The sequence below is a fragment of the Sciurus vulgaris genome (genome assembly GCF_902686455.1).
Source record: "Sciurus vulgaris genome assembly, chromosome: 16".
NCBI classification, from domain to species: domain Eukaryota; kingdom Metazoa; phylum Chordata; class Mammalia; order Rodentia; family Sciuridae; genus Sciurus; species Sciurus vulgaris.
The window spans coordinates 19,602,794-19,621,151 of NC_136477.1; the positions used below are offsets into that span (position 1 = coordinate 19,602,794).

Below are 18,358 nucleotides of genomic sequence, written 5' to 3' on the forward strand. Positions count from 1 at the left end.
TCTGAGATGGCTAAGGCTTCTAGTATGGAGGATACTTCCCCCACTTGGGGTGAAGTAGAATAGGATAGGGGCTGGGCGCACAATGGCACATGCCTGTAATCTCAGCAGCTCGGGAGGTGGAGGCAGGAGGATCACAAGTTCTAGACTCGTCTCAGCAATTTAGTGAAATCCTCAGCAACTTGGTGAGACCCTGCCTCAAAATAAAAAGTGAAAAGGGACTGGAATGTAGCTCAGTGGTAAAGCACCCCTGGGTTCAAACCCTGGCATGCTGCCCCACCCCCTGCAAAAGAAAAAAAAAAAAAGAATGGGATGGACTAGGGAATAGGCAGATGGAATATTGACACTATGTAACTACCAGTACAACTCACCTGCAGCTGAGTTGGACAAATGTCCACCTTCCATTTAGCAGCTGGCTGAACCCCTGTTCTGAGAGTGGGGGCGAGGTTCAGGCTTGGGCTTATGGGAGGGAAGAAAGATCAGCTTTTATTGATTACCAGCTCTGTGGGACATCAGGTGCCATCACACGAGACTTCATTTAGTCTCTAACACCCTTGGAGATGATTGTTTTCCCCTGATTCTTTGAAAGATGAGATTTGCCTCCCAGAGCTAGGAAGTAGTAAGTGCAGATCTGTGTGCATCCTTTCTCCACCACGGGGATGTGAACTTTGAGGGTCACAGGTGCTGCTGTCTTTCATTGTGAGGAATTTGCTCCCTGAACAAGAGGCCTGAGAAAAGGGTTGCAGCTGTGGTGGGAGAAACAGGGCCAGGCAGGGTCTGCCTAGGCAGAGAACAGGCTGTTTAGGAGAGTGGCAACTATGCAACAGAAACAGAAGAGAAAGCCCAAAGGAGGATTCACTTAAAGGTGGCCAAATTCAGTGTAGAGACAGTCTTTTCCTTCAAACCCACCGTGTTAGATTGGAAGTGTAGCTCGTGATGAAGCACTTGCCTAGCATACCCAAGCCCTGGGTTCAGTCACCAATGCTGCAAAACAGCAAAACCAAAAACAATTCCTCCCATCTCAGCCCAGGGTCATTGGTTGGATAATGTGCACAGCAGATGCGACCTAGCCTAGGTACAGAGGACAAAGATGAGAACACCTGCCCAAGCCTGCAGGAAGAATAAGCACCATCTTCTCCCCTTTTTTATTGATGATAGCAGATGATCAGTTATTACCTCAGAATCCACTGATTCTGGGACTTTCTGGCCAGGAGACCAAAGATGCTGGACCCAGGATTCAAGTCTCACTATCATCTTCCATCCTGAGAAACTTTTCTGAACTTTTCTGTCCAGAGTGGCTCTGCCTTTTACCAGTCTCAGGTGCCTAGAGGAAACAGTGTGGGTGATAGACAACATTTAGTAGTTTGGTTAGATATTCAAGTTCCATTTAATTGCTTTTTGGTCCTCCTGGGATGAAAAATTTGTTCAACTTGAATCCAAAGGACTACTGCACCTAATATCCCTGTTTGGATCCAGCAGTCACCTGAGCTGTAACAACACTTTTGTTCACTCCTATTCACCACCACTGGGTCACCAGAGCAGGGCTAGAGAGAATGATGACTAGTGACAGCTTAGGAATGTGCCCTTCTCCATCAGGCAGAAGACTGCTGGGAGAAAGGGGGTGGGTGTACACAGGAGTCAGAACCCCTTCAAATAGCACCAAGGGTGTGTGGCTTTCTCTGAACTGTTGTGGCTGTGGGTTTCAGTGGCTAAGAGCTGAGGACACTACTTCAGATGACCTCCGTGCTGAGCCTTGGAGTGAGCTGTTGTTAGTGTTCTTCCTGCTCGGCCCCTAGGTGAAGCGCCTGCTACTTTCCTCTGGGAAAATCTGATGAAACTGGTAGCAAATGGGCACTCTGGCAAGAGCGATCTGTTTACATTTCCTAGAGGTTAGGGCCACTGGGACTCAAGGGGTGGCCCAGCAAGGCAGAGGGTGCTGTTGCTCTGGACCTGTTGTAGTGAGTGGGAGGTACACCACAGGGTAAAAGAAGAGGGTGCCAGGCTAGTGGGACCTCCCCCGCTTGGCCCTGTGCAGGTCAGAGAGTGATGCTCATGGAGAGACAGCGTGGGTTTCAGCTTGGAGAGGAGCTTGGAATCCTGGCACAGGCACACGAAGCCTCCTGAAGGCTGGTGACCCTGCCGGTGCTTGAGAACAGGCTTGGTCCCTCTCCCACTCCTGTTTCTCTGCAGGAGTGGTACCGTCAGGCTGTGGCAGACACCTCGGTTGTGATGGCCTCTGCTTCTCAACTTCCCCTTCTGTCCACATGTCCTTCCTGATTACCATGGTCCCTTTGGTCACACAAAGGGGCTGTGTAACAGGTTCCCTCTTTCTCTGCTCAAGTGACCATTCTTTGGAAACATTTATATGTTCTTTTCTTGAACAAGAAATAAATAGGAATAAATGAAGCCCTGTCTGCCTGTGTTGTGGTTGGTCAGGCTGGATAGCTGATAATGAAGTTTCAAAGCACCTTTTTTTTTGTTTTTTTTTTTCGGTGGTGGTACTAGTTGAACCCATGGACACTTTCCCACTGAGCTTCATCCCCAACCCTTTTTATCTTTTTTGTTTTTGGACAATATCTCACTAAGTCACTGAGGCTGGCCTCAAACTTGTGATCCTTCTGTCTCAGCCTCCCAAGTAACTGGGATTATAGGTGTACCCAGCTCAAAGACCTCTACCCTAAAGCCTGGACTTGAGGCCAGTTGGCCAGCTTTCTGCAGCTGTCCATGGCACTGACTCTTTCAACCAAAGCCCGAACCCTTTCTAAGCAGAAGTAACCCCTAGCTTCACAAGCCCCATAAAAGCTCTGAAAGTCCTGCAGGAAATTGGAAATTTGCAGGAGTAACCCTTAGTCTTTCACTCTCTTGTGCCTAGTCCTGCATTGTTCTCCCCAGGAAAGAAAGAAAAGGAGCATCTCCCACCTCTGATATCTCCAAGGTGTCTGGTGTGACATCTCTGGTCATTTCTGTGGTCACTGTCTCTGCATGTCTTCAGTGAGTCCTGAGCATCCTATCATAGAAGACTGGGGTGAGAATAGGAAGAGCGTAGACCCAATACCATCTGCATAACTTGTGGGATCAAATGCAACATGAAAATGCAGGGCTGTATATTCAAAAAGCAGGAGGAAAGCATCATTAAAGGTACTAAAACATACTTGAATGGAAGTGGGTCAGAGGCCAGGATGTCCACCAGGTGTGCTGTGGTGCTGCCCTCCTGGGATGGGGTGACTGCCACCTCACCGTGCCTCGAGGTGCAGCAGGGTGTACACATCTGGCCCAGCTCTCCTTGCTTTTGTGCTCAGGCCCCTGCCAGAGGGTGGCAGCCGACACTGTACCTAAGCTGGGAGGGGAGGCCAGGGCCAGGGACGCAAGGATGGTGTTTGGGAATCTGACCCCCAGAGGAGGAGCACAAGAGTCACACCCTAAGCCCGCAGCAGTACCACTGGACTTCACTTGCAAACACGAGTTTTGATGTGGTCTTCTCTGAGACATGGGTTTGAGTTCAGGTGGCTTACATACAGGGTGAAACAGTACTCACAGGGAGACGGCCGGGAGGGTGCGTCACCCCGCAGGTTACTGCCCTGAGCAGCTGCATGTGCTTGCCGGGGACACAGGAGGCTATGGACAGCTCAGTGCTCCCCACCTGAGTGGGGAGCTCGACCATCTAGCCAGGGCTCTGCACACTCTTTACACACACACACACACACACATAAATTTTTTTTTTTGCGGTGCTGGAGATTGAACCCAGGGCCTTGTGCATGCAAGGGAAGCACTCTACCAACTGAGCTATCTCCCCAGCCCGCCCTGCACACTCTTTCTATCAAGGGCCAGGTGGTGTTATGGGGCGCAACTTAAGAACAGACCGATCACCACTGAGAAATCCAAATTTGAGAGTCTTTATTAAGCCGGCCGGCTGACTGTCTCACACAATGGCCCAAAAAATGGCTATTGGGAGAACAGCCCCAACCACAGGGTCATAGGGGTTCTTTTACCAAAAATCACATCAATTATAAGTGTCTGTTGCTATGATTCAGAATTACACATTAAAATCATGTGAGATCATTGACAGAGGGGGAAGTGGGTCAAACTGACCCTTACCTAGGTACGAACTAAAGAATGGTTACTAACATCCACACAATCACTGTTCACATGGTACATTGTTTAGGAGCAATAGGAATCAAAAGAGAGCAATTTTTCTTTACATAGGAATTGTCATTGTGTATTGTTAAATATGTCACACTAAGTAACTGATGATGGGTACAGAGGTGGAGTGTTCCCATGGGGGAAGCTTATTTCCTACATAACATGGAGTCTCAGAGTAAAATGGAGTCTGTTTAGTTATTTCCCTTAGAGTCTGGCCTATAACATTCTCATGGAGTCATATCTGTCAGCCCATCACAGTGGTAAATATTATAGGCTTTGTAGGTTACATGCAGTCTCTCCTTTAAAAATGTAGAAACTATTCTCAGCTCACAGACAATACAAAAACAGGCCATGGTTGGGGGTGTAGCTCAGTGGTTGAGTGCATACTTAGTATGCACAAGTCCCTGGGTTTAATCCTTAGCATGAAAAAAAAAACAAAAAAAAAACTGGATTTGGGTTGTCCTCTGCCAGCTCCTGACCTAGCAGCATGAGCTGCTGGTTAACAGCTGCTTCCCGCTAACCCAGAGGGGATGAGCTGGGTGTGGTGGCACACTCCTGTAATCCCAGTTACTTGGGAGGGCTGAAGTAGGAGTATTGAGACCAGTCTCAGGAGCTTAGTGAGACCTTAGTCAGCTTAGCAAGAACCTGTCTCAAAAAGGGCTGCGGGGGCTGAGGAGATAGCTCAGTTGGTAGAGTGCTCACCTCGCAAGCACAAGGCCCTGAGTTCGATCCCCAGCACCGCAAAAAAAAAAAAAAAAAAGAAGGGCTGGGGATGTAGCTCAGGGTTTAAGTACCCCTAGGTTCAATCCCCGGTACAAAAAAAATAATAATAATAAATTAAAAAATCAGAGGGCATGAGGGTAGGGCACCAGCAGCTTCTGAGAAGGTCTCTGGTGCCCCTGTAGGGATAGGCCATACAGGTGAGACAGCAAAAGGGTGTGTGGCCAATGGGTGAAGAAGGGTACCAGTCATGACTGAGCCAACTCTGTAAGCCACATTAGAAGTTTGAACTTCAGTTCCACAGATCTGATTAGGAGATAAGGAGGTGATTTCAGGACTGGAATCGGTGAGTCAAGTTAGGCCAGTGAACGATTCTAGGTGAGAGTTGATGGTTGCTTTGGTTTAAGAGGAAGCCATGGAGGTGGTGAGACATGGTTGATTCCTGATGTGTCTTGATGGTGAAACCCTCAGGATTTTCTGAGGACCAGATGTGGGATGTAGGAGAAAGGAGTCAAGATAAAAGTGCTTGGACTGAGCAACAGACGGGTGGAGCTGAGACAGGAAAGGCAGGGAGGTTTTAGAAAACTGCTTTGTTTCCTCTGCCCTGTAAGATCAGGGTGCACAGAGATATCATCTGGTTTTAGAAACAAGTTTTGCGGAAGCAACATGGGGGTTGGTGGTAGAAACTCCTGGGTAGTTTCTTCCTTAAAAAATGTCTTAGGTCTTTGCTTTTTTCTGATCTAGGAACAATAAGTATTTCTGACATCTGAAAACTGCTTGACAATTTGCTCCCCGACTTTCCTTTTGGTTTGAAATTTGATCGCTGTGGATAGTGACTTTTCTCTTGCCTTTCACATTTCTGTGGAATTTTTTCTTGATTTTTTTTTTGTCTATATTAAAAGGAATGTATGGTTCTTAAAATTTTCAAATAAGTCAGCAATGTAGTACAGGGCAGCAAAGCATGATGTTAAGAGGACAGACTTCACATACTGGTCTGTGATTTTCTAGTGGGGATGTGCTTCTGCAGGCCTCATTGGGTTGCTTGAAGCTTAAATGAGTAAATACATGGAAGGCACTTAGATCATGATTGGCACATAGTAGGGGCTCCATAAGAGAAGCCATCATCATTGTGCAGGACAGAAACAGCAGGTCCACTGTGAGCAATAGGAGCCACATGGGGCAGGCACAGGCATTTTGACAGCTCTTGGGAGGAGCAGCCCCAACCTAGTATTTTGGGAACAGAGAAAGTCTTCCTGGAGAGAGAGATGGTTCAGCTGAGGCCTTGAAATGTGTTGCCATCAAGGAAGCATGCGCAGGAGGTTCCTGTGGGTTCACAGCCTCAGAAGCAAGAGGGGACAAATCACAAGGAGTTATGTGGGCTCCAGGGCATGGTTGAGAAGGATTGAGCCATTTTAAGCTTTTTAAAACCTGTAGACTTCCAAAGGGGAACAAAGGGAAGGGAGGGAGGATGGGAATAAGAAAGACAATAGAATGAATCAGATGTAACTTTCCTATGTTCATATTTGAGTACACAGCCAGTGTAACTCTACATCAGGTACAACAAGAATGGGAAGTTATACTCCATGTATGTACAGTATGTTGAAATACACTCTGCTGTTATGTATAACTAAAAAGAACAAATTAAAAAAAACAGCAAACCTGTGGACTTCTAAGAGACTTTATCCTAGAAAGTGGACACTGACATGTGCTTCCTTTCGGTCTCCTCCTGCTGGAGTGTGCCGACTCCTGGGTTCATAGAAACAGGTTGTGTTTAGTGTAGTCAGCATACTTTTGAGCAGCATGTGTGGAAGATGAGCACAGATAAAGAAAGTGTACTGCTGCCTTTGTCTTGCAGTGGAGCCGAAGCTCCAGCAGACCTAGCTCTGGCTCCAGCTCTGCCTTGGCCAGGCATTGTGTGGGCCTTTCCCTAGTAGAATCTCAGGTATGTCCAGAAACAGCCTTGCTTGCCTACTTCCAAGCAGCCAAGCCTTGGCTTTTTTTGGACCTCAGGAGCACTCAACCACCAAGCCACATCCACAACCCTGTTTTGTATTGTATTTAGAGATGGGGGTCTCACTGAGTTGCTTAGCACCTTGCTGTTTCTGAGGCTGGCTTTGAATTTGCGATCCTCTTGCTTCAGCCTCCTGAGCCACTGGGATTATAGGCATGTGCCACTGTTCCTGGCTGAACCAAAAGCAGTAAAAGAGAAGCAGCTCTTCATGTACAGGGGGATCTCAATAAGATTAATAGCTGATTTCTCCTCAGGAGCCACGGAGGCCAGAAAGCAGAGAGTTATTTAAGTTCTGAAAGAACAATACCATTAAGCAAGAATTCTGTATTTCAGAAAACAATTCTTCAATAATAAAGAAGTTAAGACATTTCCAGATAAAAGCTGAGAGATTTATCTGTCAACCTGCCCTATTAAAAAAAAAAAAAAAACTTAAAGGAAACCTCAGGCTAAAATGAAAGGACACTGAATGGTAATTGGAAACCATAAGGGAAAATAAAGAACATTGACTGGTAAAGGTAACCAGCATTACAGTACTTTTGGTTTGCTTTGTAACTTCTTTTTCCTTCATGATTAAAAAGGCATTATTGCATTAAGCAATGATTATAAATCAGTGTTAGTGTGCACAGAATGTATAAAGATGTAATCTGATGATAGTGATCTAAGGGGAGAAGGATGAATATGTGTAAGAGCAGAATGTTTCTATCCTATTGGAAAGAAGCCCTGGGTGCAGGGGCCGGTAATCCCAGCCGTCCCAGAGACTGAGGCAGGAGGAGTCCAAGTTCAAAACCAGCCTCAGCAACTTAGTCCGTCTCAAAATAAAAATTAAAAACAAAGGGCTGGGGATGTGGCTCAGTGGTTAAGTGCCTCTGGGTTCAATCCCTGGTACCATTCCCCCACTAAAAAAAAAAAAAAAAAAAAAAGCTCTTCAGACTTGGTTGATTTCATTTGCTTTGTCTTCACATTCACTGATGCTTTCTTTTGCCTGCTCAGATCTGCTGTTGAACCTGTGACAGCATTATTCACAGGTCATTATAAATTTAAGATATTAATTATATTTCCCAAGAGAATGGAAGCAAAATGGCACACCACAAAACAGGAAAGAAAAGAAAAAAAACAACAGTCTTAGAGGAATTGAGGAACAAAAAAAACAAGGCATGCAGAAAACAGCTGAATGGCAGAAGTATATCCTTTATCAATAATCACATGAAATGAAATAGATTAAGATAGCCTCTTAAAGGGTGAGATTAGCACATTAGATTAAAAAATAAGATCCATATGCATACTATCTACAAAATACTTAAGAGCTGGGTATGATGGTGCATGCCTGTAATCTTACTTGCTCAGGAAGCTGAGGCAGGAGGATCACAAGTTTGAGTCCAGCTTGGACAATTTAGTAAGACCCTGTCTCAAAATTAAAGGTCTGGGAACTGGGCATGGTGGGTGGCACATTCCTGAAATCCCAGCAACTCAGGAGGCTGAGGTAGGAGGATTGTGAGTTCAAAGTCAGCCACAGCAATTTAGCAAGGTCCTGAGCAACTCAGCAAGACCCTGTCTCAAAAAATAAATAAATAAAATTAAAAAAATTACAAAGGGCTGGGGATGTAGCCCAGTGGTAAAGGGCCCCCAGTTCAATCCCTGGTGCCAAAACAAAACAAAAAACAATGGGCTGAAGAAATCCCAGAAGGGAAATTAGAAAACACCTGGAGGTGGTGAAAACAAGACCCCAGCACAGCAGAGCTGACGGAATACAGTGAGACAGCAGAGGGAAGTAGATAGATATAAACAGATAGGGGGGGAAGGACTTGGGTCTCATATTGAAAATACAAACAATTAGAAGTTGGGCTGGGGCTGTAGCTCAGTGGCAGAGTGCTTGCCTAATGTGTGAGGCACTAGATCTAATCCTTAGCACCACATAAAAATAAAGGCATTCTGTCCACTACAACTACAAAAAAAAATTTTAAAAAAGAATGAGAAGTCAACCAAGAAAAGACAGTTAAATAAAAATCATTAAGAGGAGGAGGTGTGGGGAGGGGACACTCCCTTCCTGGGCCACAGTCCTTTCCTTGGGGGCACTGCTGACTTCACAGCTTCCTTATATTGACAGGAAAACTCCTGGACCTGAGAGGGAGCAGTATTTTGAAAACCTACTTTTGTGGGGCTGGAGGGTGATGCTCAGTGGTAGAGCAGGGGCTTAGCATTCACAAGGCCCTGGCTTCCATCCCCAGCACCAAAAAAAAAAAAGGAAAAAAATACCCAACTGCTAATGGAACAAAGCATATGTGCAGGCAGGCTGTGTCAGACCAGGGAGCTGTGACACTGAGGGGCCAAAGGGACCTGCACTAAGGGAGAAAGTAGGTGGACAGGCCTTGATGGGCGGGTGTAGCTCAGGAAGGGGATAACCCATGGGGCCAAGGTGACCACGAGATAGATGACTGCATGAGCCTAGCAGGAGGCGCCTGATAGGCTAAGGGAGCCCGTTGACTGGGTGACCAGACAGCCATATATTATGAAGGAAGATTAAAGTAACGGAAGTGGCTGGGAAGTCCACATGTAGCCTGCACTAATCTGACCCTAATTCACAGGCTCTGAATTGCTGCAGGTGAACTCCTGGGATGGCCTGAAGTTTTCCTCTGCTTGGGGATGTGCCTTCTTCCAGTCTGTCTCCTCTCATCCCCCTCCTCTCACTCCAGTGTGTCCTCTACATCACCACCCACCCCAGTAGAATGTACATTTTCCCCTCACTTTTTATTGGTGCAGTATAGTTAGAATGTAAATTTAAAGACAGCAAAGATTCCTCCTGTCTCGTTCGCCTCTGGGCCTTGCACGGTGTCTGGCCCTGCACTGATGCTCAGATATTTGTCGAACGAATGATGACTGAAGGACACCACCAGGCTACGGTGCCCCATTATTGGTAGCCCAGCTCCCAGAACTGGCAAGGTAAGATGTCCAAAAAAGGAGAAGCAGAGTGCTTGCTTTGGCAGCACATACACTAAAAGTGGAATGATACAGAGAAGATTAGCATGGCCCCTGTGCAAAGATAACAGGCAAATTCATGAAGCATTCCATATTTTTATCCCACTCCCGGGTATATACCCAAAAGACTTAAGGTCAGCATAGTACAGTGACTCGGCCACATCAATGTTTATAGCAGCCCAATTCACAATAGCTGAGCTATGGAAACAGCCTAGGTGCCCTTCAGCAGATGACTGGATAAAGAAAATGTGATATATATACAGAATAGAATATTACTCAGCCAGAAAAAAAATGACTATGGCTTTTGCTGGTAAATTGATGAATCTGGAGACTGTCATGCTAAGTGAAATAAAACCAATCCCCACATAAAACTAAAAGTTGAATGTTCTCTCTGATATGCAAATGCTAACACACAACGGGGTAGGGGGGAAAATAGAAGTTCTGTGGACTAGACAAATGGGAATGAAGGGAAGGGAGAGAGGATGGGAATAGGAAAGAGTGGAATGAATCAGACAACTTTCCCGTGTACATATATGAATACACCACAATGAATCTCTATATCATGTAAAACCACAGGGATGTGATCCTAATTAGAATAAGTTATGCTGCATGTATGTATAATATGTCAAAATATACTCTCACGTATATCTAAAAAAAAAAAAAAAAATTAGAAGAAGCAGCAGATCACACTTGGATCCCTCTGCCATTTTTACCATTTGCCTCCCCCAAGTTGGACATACCCTAGATTGTAGGACGATAGCTAAAGGGGAAATGTTAATGTCTAGTGCTTTTTGTGACTTTAAAAGCTTTTTTTAAGCTGATTTTTGCATTCCCCAAAGATGCTTTCATGTTGTATTAATCTCCAGTTCAATTTGAAGAGGACAGAGCTTGAAGCTGACTGCTTGAGTTGAAAACCTAAGTTAATTGACTAAAGCTGGGTGACTTTCAACCAGTGACTTAATCATTCTATGCCTCATCTGTAAAATGGGTATTGTAATAGCACTCACCTCCTAGGGAGAAGTATTCTTAAGGGCTTACACTAGATCCTGGCGCATACAAGGATCTTACAAGAGTTTTCCATTACTGTTCAACCCCTCTCTGGGCTTCTACTTCCATAGCCTAGAGACAAGAGCAGATTCCAAAATATATATGCATATTCTAAAAGGAGAACAAAATCTGACTACATCCTATGATTACTATGCAAACTTGATAGTCACAGCCTAAATTAATCTTATATTCTATCATAATTGTTTGAAAGAATCTTCTTTCTTAATCAGAGCATCTTAGAGACAGACTGTTGTGTTATTTTTTGTATTCTCAGTGCCCAAGCACATAATACATACTCAGTGTTTTTAAATGTAGGTGGGTTGAGATAAGAAGCCAGAGAAAAGTGAAAAATTTATTTTAGTGATAGCAAGGAAACTATGTAATTATTTTGTGATTAATGTAGTACATATATTTAAAATTTTAAAAATTTTGTCAGAAGACTTGAAGAGGTATTTCACAGAAGCTACCAAGTGGCCAGTGAGCTTTTGAACAATTTTTAGCATTGTTTCTTCTCAGGAAAATATACATTTTTAAAAAAAATTTTTTAGATGTTGATATACCTTTATTTTATTCATTTATTTATGTGTTCTTGCTGAGAATCGAACCCAGTGCTTCACATGTGCTAGGCAAGTGCCCTACCACTGAGCCACAACCCCGGCCTCAGGAAAATACACATTTTAAACCACAGTGAGACTGAAGGCACAGCTCAGTGATGGAGTGCTCGCTTCACACCCACCAAGCTCTAGGTTCACTGCCCAGCACTGGAAAGAAAGCCCCAGAGATGCCACTGTCTCCTCTAACACACGGGTAAAATTAACTGGATGGACAGTGTTAAGTGGTAGCAAGGATTTGGAGCCAGAGCCCCTATCCTAACACTGGTGATACTGGGAACATAAGTTTGTACACTTGCTTTGGAAAACTTTGCTAGTGTCTTAAGCTAACCATGTACACTGCAGGACTCAGAAAACCATCCTAGGGGTAGATCCAGCAGAAATCAGAATATATGGCCTCCAAAAGCCACATATAAGCATGACCTTCATAGCTTTGTCCTTAATAGTTCAAACTGGAAACAGGGAAATGTTTCTTGACAGTGGAGTAGAAAAATGCACTGTGATGTATGCATTCAGTGGAGTTGTACGGATGAATGAAAATGATCCACGGCGTGCAGCAATGTGCAGGAATCTAGCAGATGTGGATTGAGTGAAAACAGCCAGTCACAAAAAGAATACATAAGTAGACTGGATTATTTCACTTATGTGACATTCAAAAATAGGCAAAACTTGGACTGAGACTGGAGCTCAATGTTAAAGCATGTGCTTGGCATACAAGATTTGTGCATTGAGCTATATACAAGTTATTTGTGAATTTTTAAAATGTTTTATTTTTAAGTGGGACCTACAACAAAATGCATATCTATTTGTTAAAGCAAGGCCAGTTTTGTTGTTTTTGGGGTGTGTGCATGTGTGTGTTTTGGTACCAGGGATTGAACCCAGGGGGCTTTATCACCAAGCCATATCCCCAGCCCTTTTTGTATCTTATTTTGAGACAGAGTCTCTCTGAGTCACTTAGGGCCTTACTAAGTTACTGAGGCTGGCTTTGAACTCCTGATTCTCCTGCTTCAGCCTGTTTAGGATTACAGACGGGTGACCGCTTCTGGCCGCAAGGCCAGTTTCTAATTTGCTTAAGATGTGTCCACTTGGTGCGGTGTAACCCACATCCTTGGTGTGTTACACAGTTGTCATGGTCTGCCCCTTTAAGGGGAGCAGTTGCTCAGCCATCTGAATCAGAATCCATCTGAATTTTACCGCCCCCCCCCCCCCATAGTTAAGTCTATTTGACAGGGTTTTTTGTTTGTTTTTATAATTTGTTTTTAGTCCGAGAACATTCAACCAGTCTATCAACTGGACTTGCTTGTAAGCTTAACGTGACTAAAGTGCGTCGGGACAGTCCCGGACCAGGTGACTTCTGGTTTGCGCCCTGAGATTTCGCGGTTCTGGGATTGTCCGTATTTCCCCCCGCAGGGAGCTTAGTTGCGGCTGCCGTGGCCCCGCGGTCCCCGCGGCTCCGCCTGCAGAGCATCCTCACTCCTCTCTCCTTTCCTTTTATGCCAGCTACCCACTGCTGAAGCTCCCCCTGCCGGGCACCGGACCCGTGGAGTTCTCCACCCCGGTGAAGGACTACTCGCCCCCGCCCGCGGACTCTGACCGCAAACAAGGAGAGCCCAGCGAGCGGCCTGAGTGGGTAGGTGCTCCGCGCGTCGCTGTGCTGGGGAGAGCGCGGCCGGCCGCTGATTGGCCAGGGCGGTTGAGCACGAGTGGCCAGCTTGCATTCACGTACCTGAACAGAGGTATGAAGGCACCAGAGAGGTTTAGTTATGCATTTAATGAATAACCTTTATTGGAAGAAAGCACCAAATGACGCGGAAGTGTGACTGTCCTACAAAAACGGACCTGCAGTCAACCTAGTGGTGGCCAGCTGGGGCTGGGTCCATACTTGGGCTGCCTACGCACTTGGGCAGGTGTCAGGTGACAGGCCATTTGCTCCTTCCCCTTGGGTGGTCATGAGAACAGCTGAGCTTTGCTGAGTGTTCAATCATGAGAATCCCTACACTCTTTTAATGTTCGCAGCGTGCACCTAATTCTCTCAGATGTTAGATTCTACTTTATCCTTATGATTCAGTCAGGTAAAAAGTGTAGCATTTTTGATCTTTTTTTTTTTTTTTTTTTTACAAGAGGTGGTCAAGTGCTTCAGTTATTTAGTTCACGTGGACCAACACTGACCCCAGCTTACTGCTTTTCCTGGGCTGCACTGTTCTCCATTGACTGTCTCTGGGCTCAGTACTTATGTAAATGAGAGAGAGAAAAAAAAAAAAAAAACCAGTCTGGCCTAGGGACCTGACTTACCATAACTCTGCTCTCATGATTTGGAACATAAGCACGCTTGAGTAGCTCATCTCTGGACATTTTTCCTGCCGTGTAATGGACAGGGCATGTCCTCCAACATAGTGCTTTGGTGGGTGCTGGACTTGCTGAACCTCTTGAGGAGGTAGAGCAGAGTTCAGGGACCAGAGCTCTCCCACCTTCTCTTTGATAGCAAAGGCACCTTTCTACCCATTTTCTTTTTGGTTTAATGTAGCAGCCAAGTAACTTAATGTGAACTTTACTGTTGCTGAAATCAAGACATATCTGGTGGCACCGTGTGTGTGACCACTGCCCAGGGTGTCAATAGGAAGTACACAACCCTGGCGTGGGGGCTCTGCCGGTGAGGGTCAGAGGGAGCATGGTCCGATGCTGGTAGGAATCATTTCTATGGCAACCTGTGGCTTCATGTCCCAGCCTGACCATTGGTTCACCGTGGGACCTTCTTGGTTCAAACCTCTCACTTTTGTTGATCTTATAGTGTAGTTTTCCTATAAAATGGAACTGATGGTTTCCAGGTCCTAACAGGTTAGTCTTGTGTCTGTGGACGTTTCTTGTCTGGTGGGGTACATTGGACCTGACGGTGAGGGACAGATGTTTAACAAGACCCCTGTGTGTATGTGTGTGTGCGTGCGTGTGCATACGGTTTGCATCCTCTTTCCTCAGTGCCCTTCATTGGCCTGGGATAGTGACAGCGAGTGGTTGTTCAGGATCAGAAGTGTCAGTGTTCTCTTTCTGATTGGAGCCCCCAGTTCCCTGTCGGATGGATAGGGAGACTTGGGCCTCTGTGTAGTCTTCAGTATCAAGTGGCTCAGTGGTCAGTTACCTCACCTCCACTGACTGTCCATGATACAAATACAGGCAGTGAAACTGGAGTGGTAAGGGCTGTTTTAGTTACAGGAACAGAAAACTCAACCCGAACCAGAGTGAGCGAGAAGGGTCTGTTTTGGCTCCTGTACCTCATAGCGGGGGCAGGGCTGCTTTTAAGGTCCACACGGCTTGAGCCTCTCTGGGCTTTGTCCTCTCTGGGTCAGCCCTACTCTCATTCCTCCCAACAGTGGCTCTAGGATGTAAGGGCGATGTCCTGTGACATCTGTCATCCCATTGATGGCCAGGGCTGATTCAGCTAATCTGGCTGGCTAGGAGGGTGTCCCCTCTTTCCCTCACTGTGCGTCCCTCCCTAAGCTGTGTGCTCAGTGGATGAGGACCACCCTCTCTGATAAAGGAGGACCGTTCTGCAGTCAAGACTACACAGGTAACCATGCTTCCCTGCTAGAACTCCAAACAAGCCCTCCAGGTCTAGCAGTGGCTCCAGGAGCCCTGCTGTGAGGTGTTGAGAGTGCAACCGGGACCTCGTGCAAGCTAGCAAGTGCCCCACCACTTAGCCACGCCCCAGCCTTTCCAATACATGGAGACAGGGGAGTCCAGCAGGCTCTGAATGGGGTCACCTGCCTGCCCCGTCGCCAAACCCTGTTGCTGAAGGTGGGTGCTTGCTTGCCAACTTCCTCACCTGGCTAAGAAGGTAAGAGGAAGGCTTCCAGAGGGAAAGTGGGGTGCACAAGCAGCACCCTGCAGGCACACCAGAAACGGGGCCCCTCCTCCTTCCCTCATCCCCTGCTCCGCACTGCCTTTGCCTGTCTGTGGTGTGCCCACAGGATGTTGGGGACAAGCTAGAGGCCCACTGTCCTTGAGGATATCCTGCTCAGGTTGGGAAGAGAAGAAAATCTCTCTTTAAATTTTTATTTATTTATTTTATTTTTGCAGACTGCATTTTGAGTCATTGTACACAAATGGGGTATGACTTTTTGTTTCTGTGGTTGTGCACGATGTAGATTCACACCATTCATGTGATCATACATGTACATAGGGTGATGGTGTCTGTCTCATTCCACCATCTTTCATACCCCACCCCCTCCTACCTCTCACTTCCCTCTATGTAATCTAAAGTTCCTCCATTCTTCTCTCACCCCCTATCCCCCACCCCCATTATGTGTCATCATCCACTTATCAGGGAAAACATTTGGCCTTTGGTTTTTTGAGATTGGCTTATTTCACTTAGCATGATATTCTCCCATTCCATCCATTTATCTGCAAATGCCATAATATTATTCTTTATGGCTGAATAATATTCCATTGTGTATATATACCACAGTTTCTTTATCCATTCATCTATTGAAGGGCATCTAGGTTGGTTCCACAATCTAGCTATTGTGAATTGAGCTTCTATAAACATTGATGTGCTGCTTCACTGCAGTATGCTAATTTTAAGTCCTTTGGATATAAACTGAGGAGTGGGATAACTGGGTCAAAAGGTGGGTCCATTCCAAGTTTCTGAGGAATCTCCATACTGCTTTCCAGAGTGGCTGCACCAATTTGCAACTCCACCAGCAATGTATGAGTGTGCCTTTTCCCCCACATGCACACCAACATCTATTGTTTGTGTTCTTGATAATATCCATTGTAATTGGAGTAAGATGAAATCTCAAGAGTTGTTATAATTTGCCTTTCTCTAATTACTAAAGATGTTGAACACTTCTTCATATATTTATTAATCACCTGTGTATCTTCTTCTATAGTGTCTTCCAGTTCCTTGGCCCATTTATTGATTGGGTTCTTTGTATTTTCGGTGTAAGTTTTGTAAGTTCTTTATAAATTTTGGAGATTAGTGCTGTATTTGAAGTGCGTGTGGAAAAGATTTTCTCCCACTCTGTAAGCTGTCTTTTTACATTATTGATTGTATCCTTTGCTGAGAAAAAGAAGACAATTTTTTTTTAAAGTTTGAAATAAATATATGAGGGCTGGGCTTGTAGCTCAGTGGTAGAGCACTTGCCTGGCATGTGTGAGACACTGAGTTCAATCCCAGCACCACATATAAATAAATGAATAAAATAAAGGTCCATCAACATCTAAAAAAATATTCAAAAAAACCCCAAAAACAAAATAAATATATGTTAAAGAGATAAAAGTGGGTCAGGGAGATAGCTCAGTCAGTAGAGTACTTGCGTTGCAAGCACAGGTCCCTGAGTTCGGTCCCCAGCACCGAAAAAAAAAAAAAAAAAAAAAAGAGAGAAAGGCACCAATTGAAAAGAGTTCCCAGTGGTCAATGCTAGAACAATTTTTGCCAAAAAAAAAGTATGGAATATATTTGTATACCCAGATTATAAAATAAATATCCTTGTGCTGAATCCATTTGATTAACTAAATGTATAAATGGAGGACATTAGACATATCTCTTAGGTAAAAAAAATTCTAAATAATTTAAAAAATATTTTTTAGTTGTAGATGGATGCAATACCTTTATTTATTTATTTTTATGTGGTGCTAAGGATCAAACCCAGTGTCTCACACATGCTAGGCAAGTGCTCTACTGCTGAGCTACAACCCCAACCCTCTAAATAATTTATGTAGCTACCCCTCCTTCAGGAAAGTCAAGCATAACTCCCCACTTCCCAGGTGTGGATTGCACATAGCGACTGCCTGCCAAAGAGTACAGAACTGGTGCACGCCTGCCAGTGACTTGGGAGGCCGAGGCAGGAGGATTGCAATTTTGAGGCTAGCCTCGGTAACTTAGTGAGACCCTGTCTCAAAATAAAACAAAAAGGACGGACTGTAAAGCACCCCTGGGTTCAGTCCCCAGTACCAAAAAAAAAAAAAAAAAAAAAAAAAAAGAAAAAGAAAATGTACAGTATAGAGAGAGGAAGAGTGACTCAGTGAAGAAGCCTGAAACCTGACAGACAGCTTTTCATCAAGGTGACAGAGGTTAACCACAGTAACGAGTCATACTGGTGGTATGTGCTCTTGATCTGTGAGGAGGAGGACTCTTTATCTCTGGGATCTTCCTCCAAGACCCATAACCCTATTCAAATAAGTAAAATATCAGACAAATCCCAGTTGAGCTCAAAACATCAGGGTAACTGGGTATAGTGGCGCACACCTGTAATCCCAGCCATTCAAGAGGCTGAGGCAGGAGGATCGAAAGTTCAAAGACAACCTCAGCAACCCAGCCAGGCCCTAAGCAACTTAGCAAGACCCTATCTCAAAATAAAATATAAAAAGAACTGGGGATGTGGCTCAGTGAATAAGCACCCCTGGGTTCAGTCCTGGTACCAAGGCAGGGAAAAATCGATATAAAAAACAGGAAAGTCTGAGAAACTGTCATAAGCTAAGAGAAACCTCAGGAGATGTGACAATGAAATATATATTGTCCTTGATGAGATCCCAAAAGACAAAAAGGACGTTAGGCAAAAACCAGGGAAATCTGAATACCCTTTAGTTTTGGAAGGAAGTCTACAGAGATCAAGTGTTAATCTTTTCACATCCCCCCTTTTTGTTTTTGTCCTGAAGATTGAACCCAGGGGTGCTGTATCTACCACTGAGCTAGGTCCCCAGCCCTTTATATCTTTTATTTTGTGGCAGGCTCTGGCTGAGTTGCCCATACTGGCTTTTTTTGTGTGTGTATACTGGGGATTAAATTCAGGAGCACTCGACCACTGAGTCACATCCCCAGCCCATTTTTGTATTTTATTTAGAGACAGGGTCTCACTGAGTTGCT

At 45.0% G+C, this 18,358-nt stretch overlaps 1 protein-coding gene across 1 annotated transcript in view; it reads left to right on the plus strand.

Moving 5' to 3' along the window:
- The window catches only part of SCAP (SREBF chaperone), a 59,210-nt gene that overhangs the window by 23,484 nt on the left and 17,368 nt on the right, over positions 1 to 18,358 (plus strand). The window contains exon 3 of the mRNA XM_079116697.1: positions 13,000 to 13,129. Coding sequence (XP_078972823.1) covers positions 13,000 to 13,129 — 130 coding nt within the window. The remainder of the gene's footprint in view (positions 1 to 12,999; positions 13,130 to 18,358) is intronic.